This window comes from Trachinotus anak, unplaced genomic scaffold (assembly GCF_046630095.1).
Source record: "Trachinotus anak isolate AG129_WGS33_773 ecotype Australia unplaced genomic scaffold, CSIRO_AGI_Tana_v1 ptg000007l, whole genome shotgun sequence".
Taxonomy (NCBI): domain Eukaryota; kingdom Metazoa; phylum Chordata; class Actinopteri; order Carangiformes; family Carangidae; genus Trachinotus; species Trachinotus anak.
The window spans coordinates 9,883,310-9,896,834 of NW_027273858.1; the positions used below are offsets into that span (position 1 = coordinate 9,883,310).

The window sequence follows — 13,525 nt, forward strand, 5'->3', positions numbered from 1 at the left end:
ACAAAAGGTGTGGATTTTTGTGTTTTCTCTCAACAGGTCAACTTGAACAGGTCCAACTCTCAGCTCCTTCAGTGGTCGTCAAGAACAAAGCAGTAAATCTCACCACAGTGTTGCGGCCCGGTAATGTGGGGACAGTCATCTATTACTGGTGGTTTGATAACAAAACAGAGGTAAGCCTTCATTTCGTATTCTCTACCACACTGCCTGTTTACTGAAGACATGACAGATTCACAGTACATCTCTCTGTCTGCTTCGTTGCCTTCAGCCTGTTGTGACTCTGGATGGAGCAATGTCCTTCATTTTCTCCAAGGAGGGAAGTCACAGTATCACTGTTCAGGCTTCAGTTGGCAATACTGTCCATCAGGACCAAATGACTGTGGCAGTTTATGGTGAATCATATATTCTCATTTTATTTTAATCATCACACTTAAACAACCTCTTAATACAATACAGAGAAAACTAGGAAGGCAAACAAACTGTATGACAGGACTGCTTACTTGGTTTTTACAGGGCTTTCAGTCTTTTGGCCTTCATCTGTGGATGGAGTTTGCCCAGTTGTAACAGAGATTGTTTAGTTCCATATTTAGAGCATGTGGTAACTGGTGGTTGTTTATGGGGGTGAGATAGTAACCCCAGTTTCTACTCAAGGACTGAACTCTAATTGCCCATGAAGGCCATGAGATGTGCGTGAAAGCTCTAGTAAGTGGACCATGTCATAAGAATTGGTCAAGAATCAACCTTTAAGCTTAACCACAACTTGTAAAATCACACACAGCCAATAACTTAACTTCTATATCAATACATTAATTATCTTCCCTGAATGTATTTAAACATTGTCTTTCTTTCTGTTTAAATGTTAAAACTATTTTACTATCACAATTAAGGTACAGAATTGGCTCTGTACAGGCACCCGCCACAATAAAAGTTAGGGGGTTATTTGATAACTGAAGTGGATTATAGTGAAGAGGGATCCCCCATCATGGAGAAATACATTAGCTGAACTTAATTTCTGACCATTTCAGATTATTTCCAGTCACATGTTTTGGCCTTCTCCTCTAATTTGGATGAGCTGAACCCTGGGGTGTCTGAGTGGAGAGAGGACATCTGCAGAGTGGTGAAGACCTCCATGGTTCAGGTCAGTTTTTTCAGCTGCTAACTCCGAAAGACCTCATTCTGATTCTGGCAATTAACAGCTTTGCACCAGCCAGGAGAGAAATGCACAAGCCTCTGTGTGTTGAGCCACTAACATTTCCATTTTTGGTTATGCTGCATTTGTAATGTATGCATGTGGTCTTGTGTCAAGCGTTGCACTCCACTACTTGCTGTGTTCTATAACCTCACTTGCTGTGCAATTAGTTGTTAACCTCTACATGCTGACATACAGATGCAGAAGCAGATATACTAAAGGGAAAACCTGAATAAATTATTGCAGTCCTAACAAATACAGATGCCTCCATACAGATAACAAGGGCTCACTGAATGGTTTAAGGAGCATGAAAATAAGTGATATGAAGTTATAGAGGAGCTTGTGGAGACAATAGCAGTGTCCTAATTCAGGGGCCGCATCCTTCAGAGGAATGCGTGGCCTTCATAGCTGTCATGAACTATGAAGAATGAACCAAAATGAGACGGTCTGGCCCTATGGAGAATTTCTGATTAGCATCACAAGCTGTGCCCACACGTACTGTTGCGTCATAAAGTGCCACTTCTGTAGCCAAGCAACCTTTTTTTTTTCTTTTTTTTTCTTTTTTCACAAAAACTTCTTTTTTTTTTTAAGGTCTTTGGTATTTTTAAACAGTTTGTATGGTTAGATGTTAAACTGAGCTGAAACTCAATACTTACATGTAAATCAATCAATTAATCCTTTGGCTTTCTTTCAGTGTTATTTTCTGCCATATTATTTTCATTACCAGTGTGCAATTAGTCTTGGGTTAGGTTGGGCCACAAAGGATCCACCTGCTGGAGCCTTCGTTGGAGCCCAGGAAAAGAAGGCCACGAATGAGCCTTTGAAATGGAACAGCCTAGTCGCGCTGCTGTAACACAGTTCGTCTTCAAATGCAGCCTCTGAAAGATGTGGCCCCTAGAAAAGTTGTATTTCTAAGTTAATACACTTTCAACACAGATGGCTTGAAAGCCTCAATGCTTCAACAAGGCTTCATCAACCCATCGCTAATGGCCCTCACAGTCCCCCGATCTCAACCCAATTGAACACCTATAGGAGATTTTGGAATAACACGTTAGACAGCGCTCTCCGCCATCATCTTCAAAACACCAAATGAGAGAATTTCTTTTGGACGAAAGTTGTTCATCCCTCCAGTGGAGTTCAGAGACTCAGAGAAACTATGACAAGGAATCAATGAAGCTGTTTTGGTCAAGCTGTAACAACAACTTACTAAGACACTTTATGTTGGTTTTTCCATTAATTTGTCAGCCATCTGTAGCACATCACCTGAAATCATTATTACCAGTACAAGCTTTCAACTGAAGTTGTCAAAACACTAAAGGGCAATAAAAGCCCTGCCATGACAGTTACCATTTGCTATCTTAAGAAATGAATGCAATTGCCTTGAGAGAACACCAAAACCTCAAGTAAAGTGAGCCAAACTGTGGTTAAGTGTGTCTGGTTTTCCATCTTAGACACTATGGAGATGTCAAAAAAGCAGCAGGTTATGTAAAAGACCTGGATACTGAGCTCTATATATATCCTACAGTAGCCCTCAGTATGAAACATTCACTTTGACCTTCTGTCTTGTCAGATATTACCATGGTTTACACCAGGAAACTGACAGCAGACCTCTGGTTACGGCATAAATGCACTAAAAGCCCTGGCCTTTACCAAAGACTGTCAAATTGCACTTGCATGTTTTAGTTGATCTGTGCATTATATCTTGACAGTGACTTGTACTAAGGCAAATGATATATGAAGCACAAAGCCAGCAGTATTTGCTCATTAATACAGCCAACCCCCAAGAATCATATTTCAGGGCCAGAGCATAGAGACTCACCTCACAGTGTCAGTGTCAGTTAAAAACCCTTTTTAATGAGGTTTTGTTGTTATTATTAAAGGTCACAGGAATCAGTGAGGATCAGCTCCTGGTCACGGTGCTTCCAGGCTTACCGACCACAGCAGAGGTTTTCATTGTGCCTGAGAAGAGGTCGAGAGATGGAGCCACAGATGAAAAGTGGGCGCACCTGGATCAGGTACTGTCTAATTCTAGTAATTTTAATGGCTCCTGGCAGATGCTCAGTATAATGTGGTTTTCTGTGATAATTAAAAGCACACAAGCATAAGCTGAGGAAGACAAAGAGACTGTCTCTAGAGAGAACGTCCCTGGAGAACATGTTCTTTACTTTAGAGTGTCATACAACACAATTAAGTTATCACTTTAAGCTGTATTGTTTTATTACAAAGGAAAACATATGTTATGATGTCAGGTCATTTCTCTGACCAGGAGGTTTTATCTTGTTTTGCAGATTCATATTATTATTATCGTTATTTTCAAGCTAACGAGTGGGTTGACATGAACAACACAATACTTTACAATACAACACAGCTTTTCAATGACATATGTAAAAGGTGACATATTATACACACATATAGTACAGTCAAATTTTTTCATTATTTCACATATTATTCATGTAGTCTTAAGATAAAGGTCCGTTTTTGCCACCAGTTTATTTCATTGACAGTTGTAGTCCTACAGTCCTTTGTTTGAGGTTTTGCCTGCAGCCATTTGTGTGATAGCATTCTTGCTAGTAGCCTTTCTTGCTAGTGCCATGATTTATCTGGGAATTACCATCTGGCTTTCCTATATATTTCTGCAATCGTGCACAATTATCTCTGATCATTTCTCGATTTCTGATTAACATGGAAAGTCGAGTCATTTTTGGATTTTGGTGTTCTATTGTAAATGTGATATTAGATGTTTGTTTGTCTTTAATCTTATGTATGTGCCTCACTGAATATGTTAACCAAACTAAGTCTTCTATCCTTTACTAAAGCAGTCTCTGGCCTGGAGATACCTGAAGATTTTTTTTCAAGATTTCACATATTCGAGAGGGTGTTTCAAAGAAGTGTTTACATCTTAACTGCCCTGCCTCTTTGTTTGTGCACAGTACTTGAAGTTTGTGTGCACTGTAATCACAAAATTGTGAACAGATACTGGTACTTGCACAGAAACCTCTCTTATCTCTGACCACTTGGAAAGTTGAATATCGCTGTTTCAGTTTTTTATATTCTCTTTATGAGTCTGTGGCCTGGCCCATTTCTTTCCCCCTTTTGAGATACAAAGTCTCATATACAGGAGGCTGAATATCAAATGTAATTTGCATCCTCGCTGATTACTTTCCAGTTCTTTTATGAAATGCTTTGCATTTCACATACATTTGAATCATTTTTCCTCCCTTCCAGGCAGTCACTGGTTTCCATTCATTTCAGTAGTTCAGTATGAAAATCAACTTGTAGTGTCTTGAAGCTTGTCTGGGTGAGGTAATACATCACAATGAGTATCATGTCCACATTTATTTTTGTCAAAGTTACATTATCGTTGCATGGTAACACAGTTTTAAGTGCAGCTAGATTTGGAAAGTCTGCACTCCATTGCCACACAGCAATAAGGTTAACTTTGACAAGAATAAAGGCAGACATAATGCTCACTGTGATGGATTATCAAAGTCAGCCAAGTTTAAAGTCTCTGCAAATGTATTTTCATACCACAGCGAAATGAATTGACACCACTGGCTGCATGGTAGGTGGGGGAAATGCTATGTTAATTCTTGGAAAAGGTCAACAGTAATGAAGACTGTACATTTTTGTTATAATTGGGGTAAAAGATGCAAAAATTCTGGTGCGGTCCATTAAGAGAAGACATGTTATATGAATATGAGAATATGTTATAGCTCCACTGTTAATATCATGCAGGCACATAGGATCCTATCTCATATAGCTCCATAAGACTTCCTTCTCAATTAGTTTCCAGAGTAAACCCCTTCTATTCCCTGTGGAGTCGTTCAGTCAAAGAACGATTTCTCAGTTCTACCATATTCATGATTTTATAATGGTTTAATCATGCAGTTGTTAATTTAGGATTGTTTTTGTTTGTCACCAAACAAAAAAACATGTTTTCTCCCTGATTGCACTTATTGTTTCACAAAAACTCAACCTTTCCGAAATTAGATTTTGTGTCTTTATTGCTTAAGTGCTAAATGATTTAATGTTCCCTCACTTGTACTTTGTATTTCAATCCTTTTGAAAGAGTGATACATAATGTCAACACTAGAGGGCAATGTCTGCCCATGTAAAAGCACTGAAACAGCATCCACCACAGCACTGAAATGATACCCACAAAGCACCTCAGCACATAACGCCACCTTTTAGAAGTTTAGACACTTTCATAAATCTTCAAAGAATAAAACCATAATCATTTCAAGCCACCATGCTTCATAGTTGTTATTATTTTCTGATCGTAAAATAAGATTCCTTGAGCTTCAAAATTGATTTCTCATCTTATCAAAAGCCATTCAATATATAAACAAAACAATTAAACAGAGATCTTTTTAAAGCACCAGGTAGACAAGCTCATTTATTCTTCATAACGGATGCAGCCTCAGTGTATCACAGGAAAACATAATTTTGCTGGCTCACAGTCAGTCTTGAACTAAGTTAATAGGTATTTAATTACATTGATGCATCATATAATTGGCACCATCGAGAAAGGAGACAAACTGGGGCAGGCGGCCTGGATTGGGAATTAAAGAGATGTATTTATCTAAAGCCTGTCTGATTACCTGGCAGAACCTCACAGACAATGGGGTAATAAATCTTCAGTTCACTCTTCTCATCTCCAGTGAATGACTTGCAATGTGGATGCACTAACTGAGTGTGTGCCCACACATACACACGTGCATGTGGTGAGTGTATGCGTGGAGCGGCTTATTAAAATGTGTAATAGATTTACTGACCCTGATATGCCACTAGAACAAAAAGTAATTATTCATACTGTGTAGAGCGGTCTAATTTTAACCAGTGGAAAGATTTTAGAAAGAGCGAGATGGAATTAGTGAGGCATGGCTAAGGACTCAAATGGGCTCCAGGAAGGCATTTTGGTCTCTTGTTAAATGACTGCTTCATCTAGGTGTGAAAAGCAGGGGAACTTGAGGCACTTCAGGGGGAAAATTTAAAACAGCAATTTTACAATAATAGGACATATTTTGATTTTCAATAGCTTTGCCTCACTGAACTTTTACATTGGTTAATCATGTTGTTTTGGAAATAGTTATACTAAAGAAATTCCCTCTTGTGACAGAAATAGCAAAAGATAATTTTCTTTTCTCTTTTTTTTTTTAAATGTCACTGCCACACTATAGGCAGACTGCCCTTTTACCTGATAGGGTTTCCGTCGCTGTTAAAAGGCTGCTGGGTTTCGCTGCAGCAGGTTTGGTTTTCCCTGTGTCAGATCAACATTTGCTCCTCTTTAGGAGGAAGCGAAAATTCTGATTCATAATTCAGGCTGTTGGATGAAATGACTGCAGCTGAAATATTGATGACTGTGGAATATTGCTGTGCAGCCTCTGCTAACAGAGTCTTCTCTGCTCGGTCACTCCTCATAGCTTTCTCAGGTTCTGCTAAGTGCTCTGAACCAGGACCTCATCCAGTTCACACTCAAACCGGGGGTGCAGGTGAACGTGTATGCCACGCGGCTGTCTCCGGGTGAGTCTGCTGCATCTGCCGCACACCTGCCTGAACAAATGGCAGTCCAATCCATTTTTGGAGGAGAGTTGCATTTGAGGTGGTTGTCTCTTATTTTAGGCCATACTTTGTGTGACTCTTCCAGTTTGGAGATGAAGCAAACAAACTAGACTTAATACATGTTGTAATACTCGTTAATACCCTGGAAAGCAGTATTAATAGTGAGTGGATTATCCTGGTGAAATAAAGGAAAGAAAAGATAAAAGCGTTGGTTGAATATTAGCTCTCTTGGTTATGATTCTCAAATCTTGTCAGCAAAACAAGACAGTGGTGATTCCCCTTTATTATATAATAGGATTATTATGTAATTTCCATTCATATAAGATGAAAATATGCATTTGTTCTCAGTGGCTTGCATGTGCACTCAGTTTCTCTTTCACTGTTTCTCCTTCAAAGCTCCTCTTGTGGACAGCAGTGATAGTGGCCACAGCGGCACTGCAATCATCATGCTTGTTTCAGTCGTACTGATGGGCTTGGCTGTCTTTGTAATATATAAATTTAAAAGGTACAGTATACTGAATCTTATATATTGCAGCCAGATATACAGCACAGTCAAAGGGAAAACGTTTGGGTAATCCTCAGATTTTCAGCCTCACATTATTGCAAATATCTGCAATAAGATAGATATGATATTGTTTTATTTATGTATGTGTGTGTGTGTTTGCATAATGGCTCTATTTAGAGCCGGCCCCATTATCTACAAGCAAGCACCTCACTTCTGAACTCCTAAAACTTTCCAGAAGTATTCAGACGCCATATATTTCTGAGTTATGGACACCCGCGGCACAATAATAGCTTGAGGAAGAAGACAATTCCCCTCTGTCTCAATCTGCAGAATATTACAGAGAATGACAGTCTAATCAATTCTCCCACAGTGCTGAATGGGTGTCAGAGTCCTGCAGTTATCAATATTCATCTATCTGACAATGTGAGGGTTGACCTTTCAGAAATGCTAAACACAGCCATTCAAGGTGAGGCATGCTCTGCAGAATGGCAGGAAAGGTTGAGGAGATAAGTCCTGAGACAACATATATTATACAGTGAGGGACATACAGTAAATAGCATCCTCCGCTGCAGGTAATCCTGTGCCAATCACAGGGGAAGGGTTCACTTCCTCTGTAGTTTGTAGAATTTTACTCATTATCAAGTAAAACATTACTTAACTCAAACTTTCTGGATTATAATTACGACATTAAGAAATCAACTTTGAGTTTCAAAGGCTGTCTCAAATGTCACAGCACCAGCTGCGGCACAAAGTCACAAGGGGAGAATCTGAAATTAGAATTGCAAGATGTTAGTTTTAAGCAGAATTGGGGGTGCATCTGAGGGGATGAAAAATTGATTGAAAACTGAGGTGAACAATATCAAAGTGAGAGAGCAATGCCCAGTGGAATGCAAAAATGCCCTAGTTTCCAGATTTCGAGCAATCCTCTCCATTTCTTAACAGTTAAAAATAGTGTGTGACACATTATGCTCAGTGAAAGCATTAGTGAAACAGACCTGATGGCAGGTTTCCATTAACTTTCCCTTTTTTTTTAAAACCTTTTTTTTCCTTCTCCTCTACATAACCTACAGGAAGATCCCGGGCATCAACACATACACAGTGGAGCAGCCTGACAAAGAACAAGAGGTCATCCCGACAGTGACCTCCATCGCCGTCCCAAACCCTGAGGGGGACAAGCTGACCTCAATGGATCATGTGGATGTACAGTTGGACTCAAAAAGCAGAGGTGTGTGTCTGTTTCTTCCTTTGAGGTACAGTCAGGCCTCAAGGATACACAGGCTTTATTCAGATTGGTATTTTCAGTCTCCTGTGTTGGATAATGAAAGCCTGTTCTTTATATGTTTTGTATTCTATCACTCAGTCTGCAGTATTAGACCTGTAAAAGAGGTCTGGTAATCACCGCCTGCATTGAATGCATCAGCTTCCAAAGCCACCAAACGGGTCATAAAAACTGCAGAATCACTCCAAGGGTCAAACATTTTCTCAATTACATTTAGTGGTGTCTAGTGGTTTTATTTGCGAAATCACAGAGATTGAGATATCAATCTCTGTGATTTCTGCTGCCACACCAACACAATGGAGGCTGCTGGAATTTCATTAGATGTACTGACAATTGGAAAAAGGAAAAAAATCACATTTAGAAAATTCAATATCAACATGTCTTTCCTGGAACTGTTTCCCTATTACTCTGAATGATCCACAAAACACAACAAGAACAGTTTTTACTAGAACTATTTCTTAAGTAGAAAGTTTTCTAAAAACTGTTCACACCAATGCTTGTCAAGAGAGAAACTGTAAAAGTATGAGCCATCTTCCATCTTCCTTTTACTTAAAATTGAGGCCGGTTGGTCTGAAAAATCCAAGGATGCTTTTTCTTATTTTGTAGCAACCTCCTGCTCACCGTTCACCTTTCCTTTGTGAATTTGTACAGACAGTGTGGAGGAGTGTGTGTGAGAGAGAGAGTGAGTAAACATAGTCATCATGGCTATTCACATTACAGACATTTAAGTTTTGGAGATCCATTATCGGAATAACTTGTTTTGCTGTTTAGTGTAGCTACAATTTGCTTGAATTTTGCACACACACGGACACAGTTACTCAGTTTATTAGGCACACGTGGTTAAAGTTCAGTCTAACACACACACATATTATATTTTATATATTATGCATGACAAGGAAATAAAAACAAAGTAGCACCAGTTTAGCACAATGCTAAACCACCACGCTACAAACTGCAGCATCACTATCAGAAACCGCTTATAGCTGGTGATCGCTCTGCTCATGTCTCTTCATCACCACACCAGACCGGTGACATTCACATCCTTTTTAGGGCTGAATTTTGGAGAGGATTGATGTGACGGTACCGTAACCAGGACATTGTTACTAGAAAGACATATTGCTGTTGAGTTTTTGAGATCAAATTCTTTAGTGCTATAAGCACCATAAACAATACTTCATTCATCAGTGAGAAAATGTTTGAACTGATCCTTTAGTACAGCAAAGAAAGTTGAGACAGTACATTGAAAACTGCACTGGCAAAGAGGAACAGTGGTCATAAGTTGGAGCTCATGGACGGGGAAGAGATGCCTGGTATTCACTTATTAATAAATGCTGATGCGACTCTTCCTCCCCTGGTGTTATCATTTGAGTTGCAGAGATACAGATATTATTATGTGCTGAATATTTATGTGTTTGCCAAGCTGAGTTTGACATAGCGAGGTATTAGCATTCACAGGTAAGTGAAACACAATCAACTGCGAGCTAAAGTGATGAAATGTCTAGGTGAATTATTTGACCCAATAAAATAATTAGTGCATCAGGAAAGTAGCGGAGTGGTGAAAGCATTTTCATCAGGAAATATCTATGAGTTTCCAGCTGATTTACCTCTACCCGTAGCTAAACAATCGACCCACCCAAGATAAATGTGTTTGCCTGCAAAAATACACCCGCATGCAAATAGCTACATAAAATTCCCCCCCTGTCTTTTTCCTTTCTTCTCCCTTGCCAGGCTACCTGCCATCTCACACAGACATCAAGCTCTCTGATGAAGCGCCCCATGTGTTTTAATGTTGAGAGTCTATGACCGACTCAAAAGCAATACATCTTCTTTGGCAGTTACTTCCAGCAAGCTATGAAACCACGGTCACAATGAATGGTCTCGAGTGTTTTGCTACCCATGCATGGATGGACCAGTTCACACTGTGCTGCCTAATCCCTCTGAGGAGACTGTACAGATTTATACTTGCGTCTTGAAAAGGGACACTTTTTGACTGAAAATACTTGTATTTTTGCAAGGACATTGATCTTTTTATGTAAATAATGTACATCCATAATGGAAGAAGTAAAAGTTATTTGTCTCAGCTGGTTACAGCTGCGTCTGCTCAAATATGAAAATGTCAAACAGCGGAACAGAAGTGATGTGTAATAATATCTCAAGATATGCTTTGATTTCTGTTCTTTGGGCTTGTGTTTGTGAAGTTTACTTCGTTTAGCTGTGTGGAAATAGCTTATCTGAGTAAGACAGTGAGGGACGCAGATTCATTAAGCTCTGTACAATCAGTAAATCTTATCACCAGAGTCTCATCAAATGAAAGCTTGCAATATCCAGGAGATGGAGGAGAGCTTCTAGTCCCAGATCTGTGTATTCCATCAAGTCTGTCTCTTTGCCGCTCAAAATATTATATGTGTCATAACAAAAATATGAGCAGCAGATTAAAGTGGGTGTACTACATAGGTGTGTACAGTACATGAGAAATTGAGCCATCCCGCTTGTTTAGGAGACTTAAATAAGTTATTTTAGTGACACTGGAATGAATGCTAGCATCATAAATGTTAAACCTACTTTGCAACAGATTATACAGGAATCCTCTAATCTAAATCATGCATATGGATTATTATTGCAGCAGCATTCTTGTATTTGATTGATTTACAGTCAATTTGACTGTTAAACAGTGCAATGACTTTTAAACTTGTGCTTCATATTTGTTTGTTGCCAGGAGCGTTTCTTGTACATTCTGGTTTATAGATGGGAAAACAAAATGTAAATGTATTGAATAATTCCTGTGTTAATAAAGAGGCTACAGTACAGCAGCAGCGAACACTTACTGTATTGCAGTAAAAAGTGCCACAGTCTCACATTAGTTTTAATTAGTTATTTGTTCAAGGTTTATTCGCTACTAGATTTACAACCATACATTTTAAAGACTCCTTGACACAGTTGCAAGATATTTCTGAAGCTTTTGTTGTTTGTCTTTGAACTGATCTCACTGTGAAGGTTGTGGTGCCTTCTTAAAGGTAAAGTGCAACAAGGAAACTACACCAGGTTTGACTGGAAACATGTTCTTTCATTTAGGTTGTGTTAAAATACCATTAATTTATTCTTGACTGTCAATATTAACTACATTGATACCAGCATCTCCACATGACATTTCCTCAGTCTACAGTGAAGCAGAGGAGCCTGCAGTCTATGTGCTAGGTTTGCCCCCAAGGACTTGGCGGACAAAAGGCTGCAGATTTGTTCATCTCCTTTGCTGCGAGGGATGCAGAGATAGAGAAGACGTATCTCCTGTCAACATGGCTCAGCCTACGCACAGAGCTTTGGTCAGCTGCTGTCTCTTTGGGATAAGTACTGAAGTTCTTCTTCATCAAACTTTTCTTTTTAAATGTTGTCAGCATCATGTGTCAGTAAGACAAATTGACTAGAGGCCTCTCTATACTTCTTCCCTCCAATCCTCCGATTGAGCCTGAAGCATAAATAAACTCGTACTCTTCGTCAGACGAACTCTGCCTCTCCACACCAATCATCACAAGACATTAATTTAATTCAATTTTTTCTGTTGTCCCACTAATCAACCTGTGAATACAATTGTGAACATATTTGCATGATGTTTTTATTTCCCTCTTTCAAGATACTTAAAATATGTCTTAATTCAGAGAAAAATGAAATGTTAGAAATGTGAACTGCAGTATTTTCCATTTTTCAAGAGGCTAGACAATTCATTCATTACAAGTGACGTGATTATTCAGTGGGTTGTTACTGTGTTTTTCATTTGACCTTGCAGAAGTAACCATGGTTGCGGAATAAAGCAGAAACACAAACATAAATGCAGTGTGGCTGGTTGTAAAACTCATTTCTAAAAGCATAAACTGCTGATTTTTGTTGTCTTCGATCTGTTAAAATCCACGGAGTTGTCTGCAGCTTAACCCGATCAACAGACTTCACGAAGGGAAAAACTATAAATCCACCTTATCTGACTGGGACTCTATCACAAATTAGAAGTTTTGATCGTCTGTCGAATTTCTTTGCTTTTTCAGCTCCATCTCTAAAGTGCTGCAAAGTTTGAGTGCAGCCATTTGCATGATGCAGTGGGGCCGAGCGGGAGGACAATGAAAAGCACCAAGTAGCCTGGAGTGATTCTAATGGGCTAGTTCCTTGGCTCTCCCACTGTGCTACAAATTAATTATCTCCTCTCCAGGAAATCGACACGTACACACACACACACACACACACACACACACACACAAAGTCAAGGAAGATTTACCCAGACTGGGTAGCACCTTGAATGAAAAATGTCCCACAACAATAACCCACAGCAATATTGTGTTAGCCACAGTGTGAAATTGATGAGCATGTTTCCTTTCATTGAGTGCTACATTACAGCGTCTGGCTGCCGCGAATCATCCATTAGTGATTGTCACCGTTCAATTTGATTGTGCGCAGCTGAACATCCCAGGGCAGTTAGAGAAAGGCCTTGGTGTTAATTCAGACTGAGAGCAGGAGCGAGAATAAGACTCTCGGGGCGCTGATGGCTGTTGGAGTGATGAAGATTGGTGTGTGATATGAGGCTGTTGAAGTGGCAAACAAAATGCAAAACAGGGGAACAAGGGCGTTGCTGCTGCAGTTTTGTGTGTAAAGAGTTATTTCAGCCAATCAGCCACACAGTGCTGTCCTCTAACCCCGGTGTCTAGAAGCCATTTGAACTTTTTCTCTAAATCTGAGGATAGAGTGGGGGCAATCCTAACACCAGCAGTTCTTCTGTAAAAAATCACCTGTTTCTCATCACTCGACTTCAGCCTCAGTAATTGTCCCCATTAAATAGAAACCATCTGTAAATGGCAACTTGAGTGATAGAGTGATGGGGGTAAAATGAAGCTCAGTCTAAGTGTCAGATGGGAATCTTCACATGGGTGTTATCACACTTCTGCCCATTAAAGGCGACCCTTAGAGCTTCTTTGGGATCATTAGAAGTGGTAGGCTGAGACTGATACACTGT

At 39.5% G+C, this 13,525-nt stretch overlaps 1 protein-coding gene across 3 annotated transcripts in view; it reads left to right on the top strand.

Annotated features, from left to right (window-relative positions):
• LOC139622788 (VPS10 domain-containing receptor SorCS1-like) overlaps window positions 1–11,376 on the top strand; it is a 47,218-nt gene extending 35,842 nt beyond the window's left edge. The window contains exons 20-27 of one of the 3 annotated variants that reach the window (XM_071480385.1): window positions 37–170; window positions 266–389; window positions 1,023–1,135; window positions 3,067–3,201; window positions 6,610–6,709; window positions 7,145–7,253; window positions 8,324–8,478; window positions 10,261–11,376. In XM_071480385.1, coding sequence (XP_071336486.1) covers window positions 37–170; window positions 266–389; window positions 1,023–1,135; window positions 3,067–3,201; window positions 6,610–6,709; window positions 7,145–7,253; window positions 8,324–8,478; window positions 10,261–10,319 — 929 coding nt within the window. In that variant the 3' untranslated portion in view covers window positions 10,320–11,376. Of the gene's footprint in view, window positions 1–36; window positions 171–265; window positions 390–1,022; window positions 1,136–3,066; window positions 3,202–4,002; window positions 5,430–6,609; window positions 6,710–7,144; window positions 7,254–8,323; window positions 8,479–10,260 lie in introns of those variants that run through there. The other 2 variants (XM_071480386.1, XM_071480387.1) reach the window with 2 other exon arrangements.
• The last annotated feature ends 2,149 nt before the right edge of the window (window positions 11,377–13,525 follow it).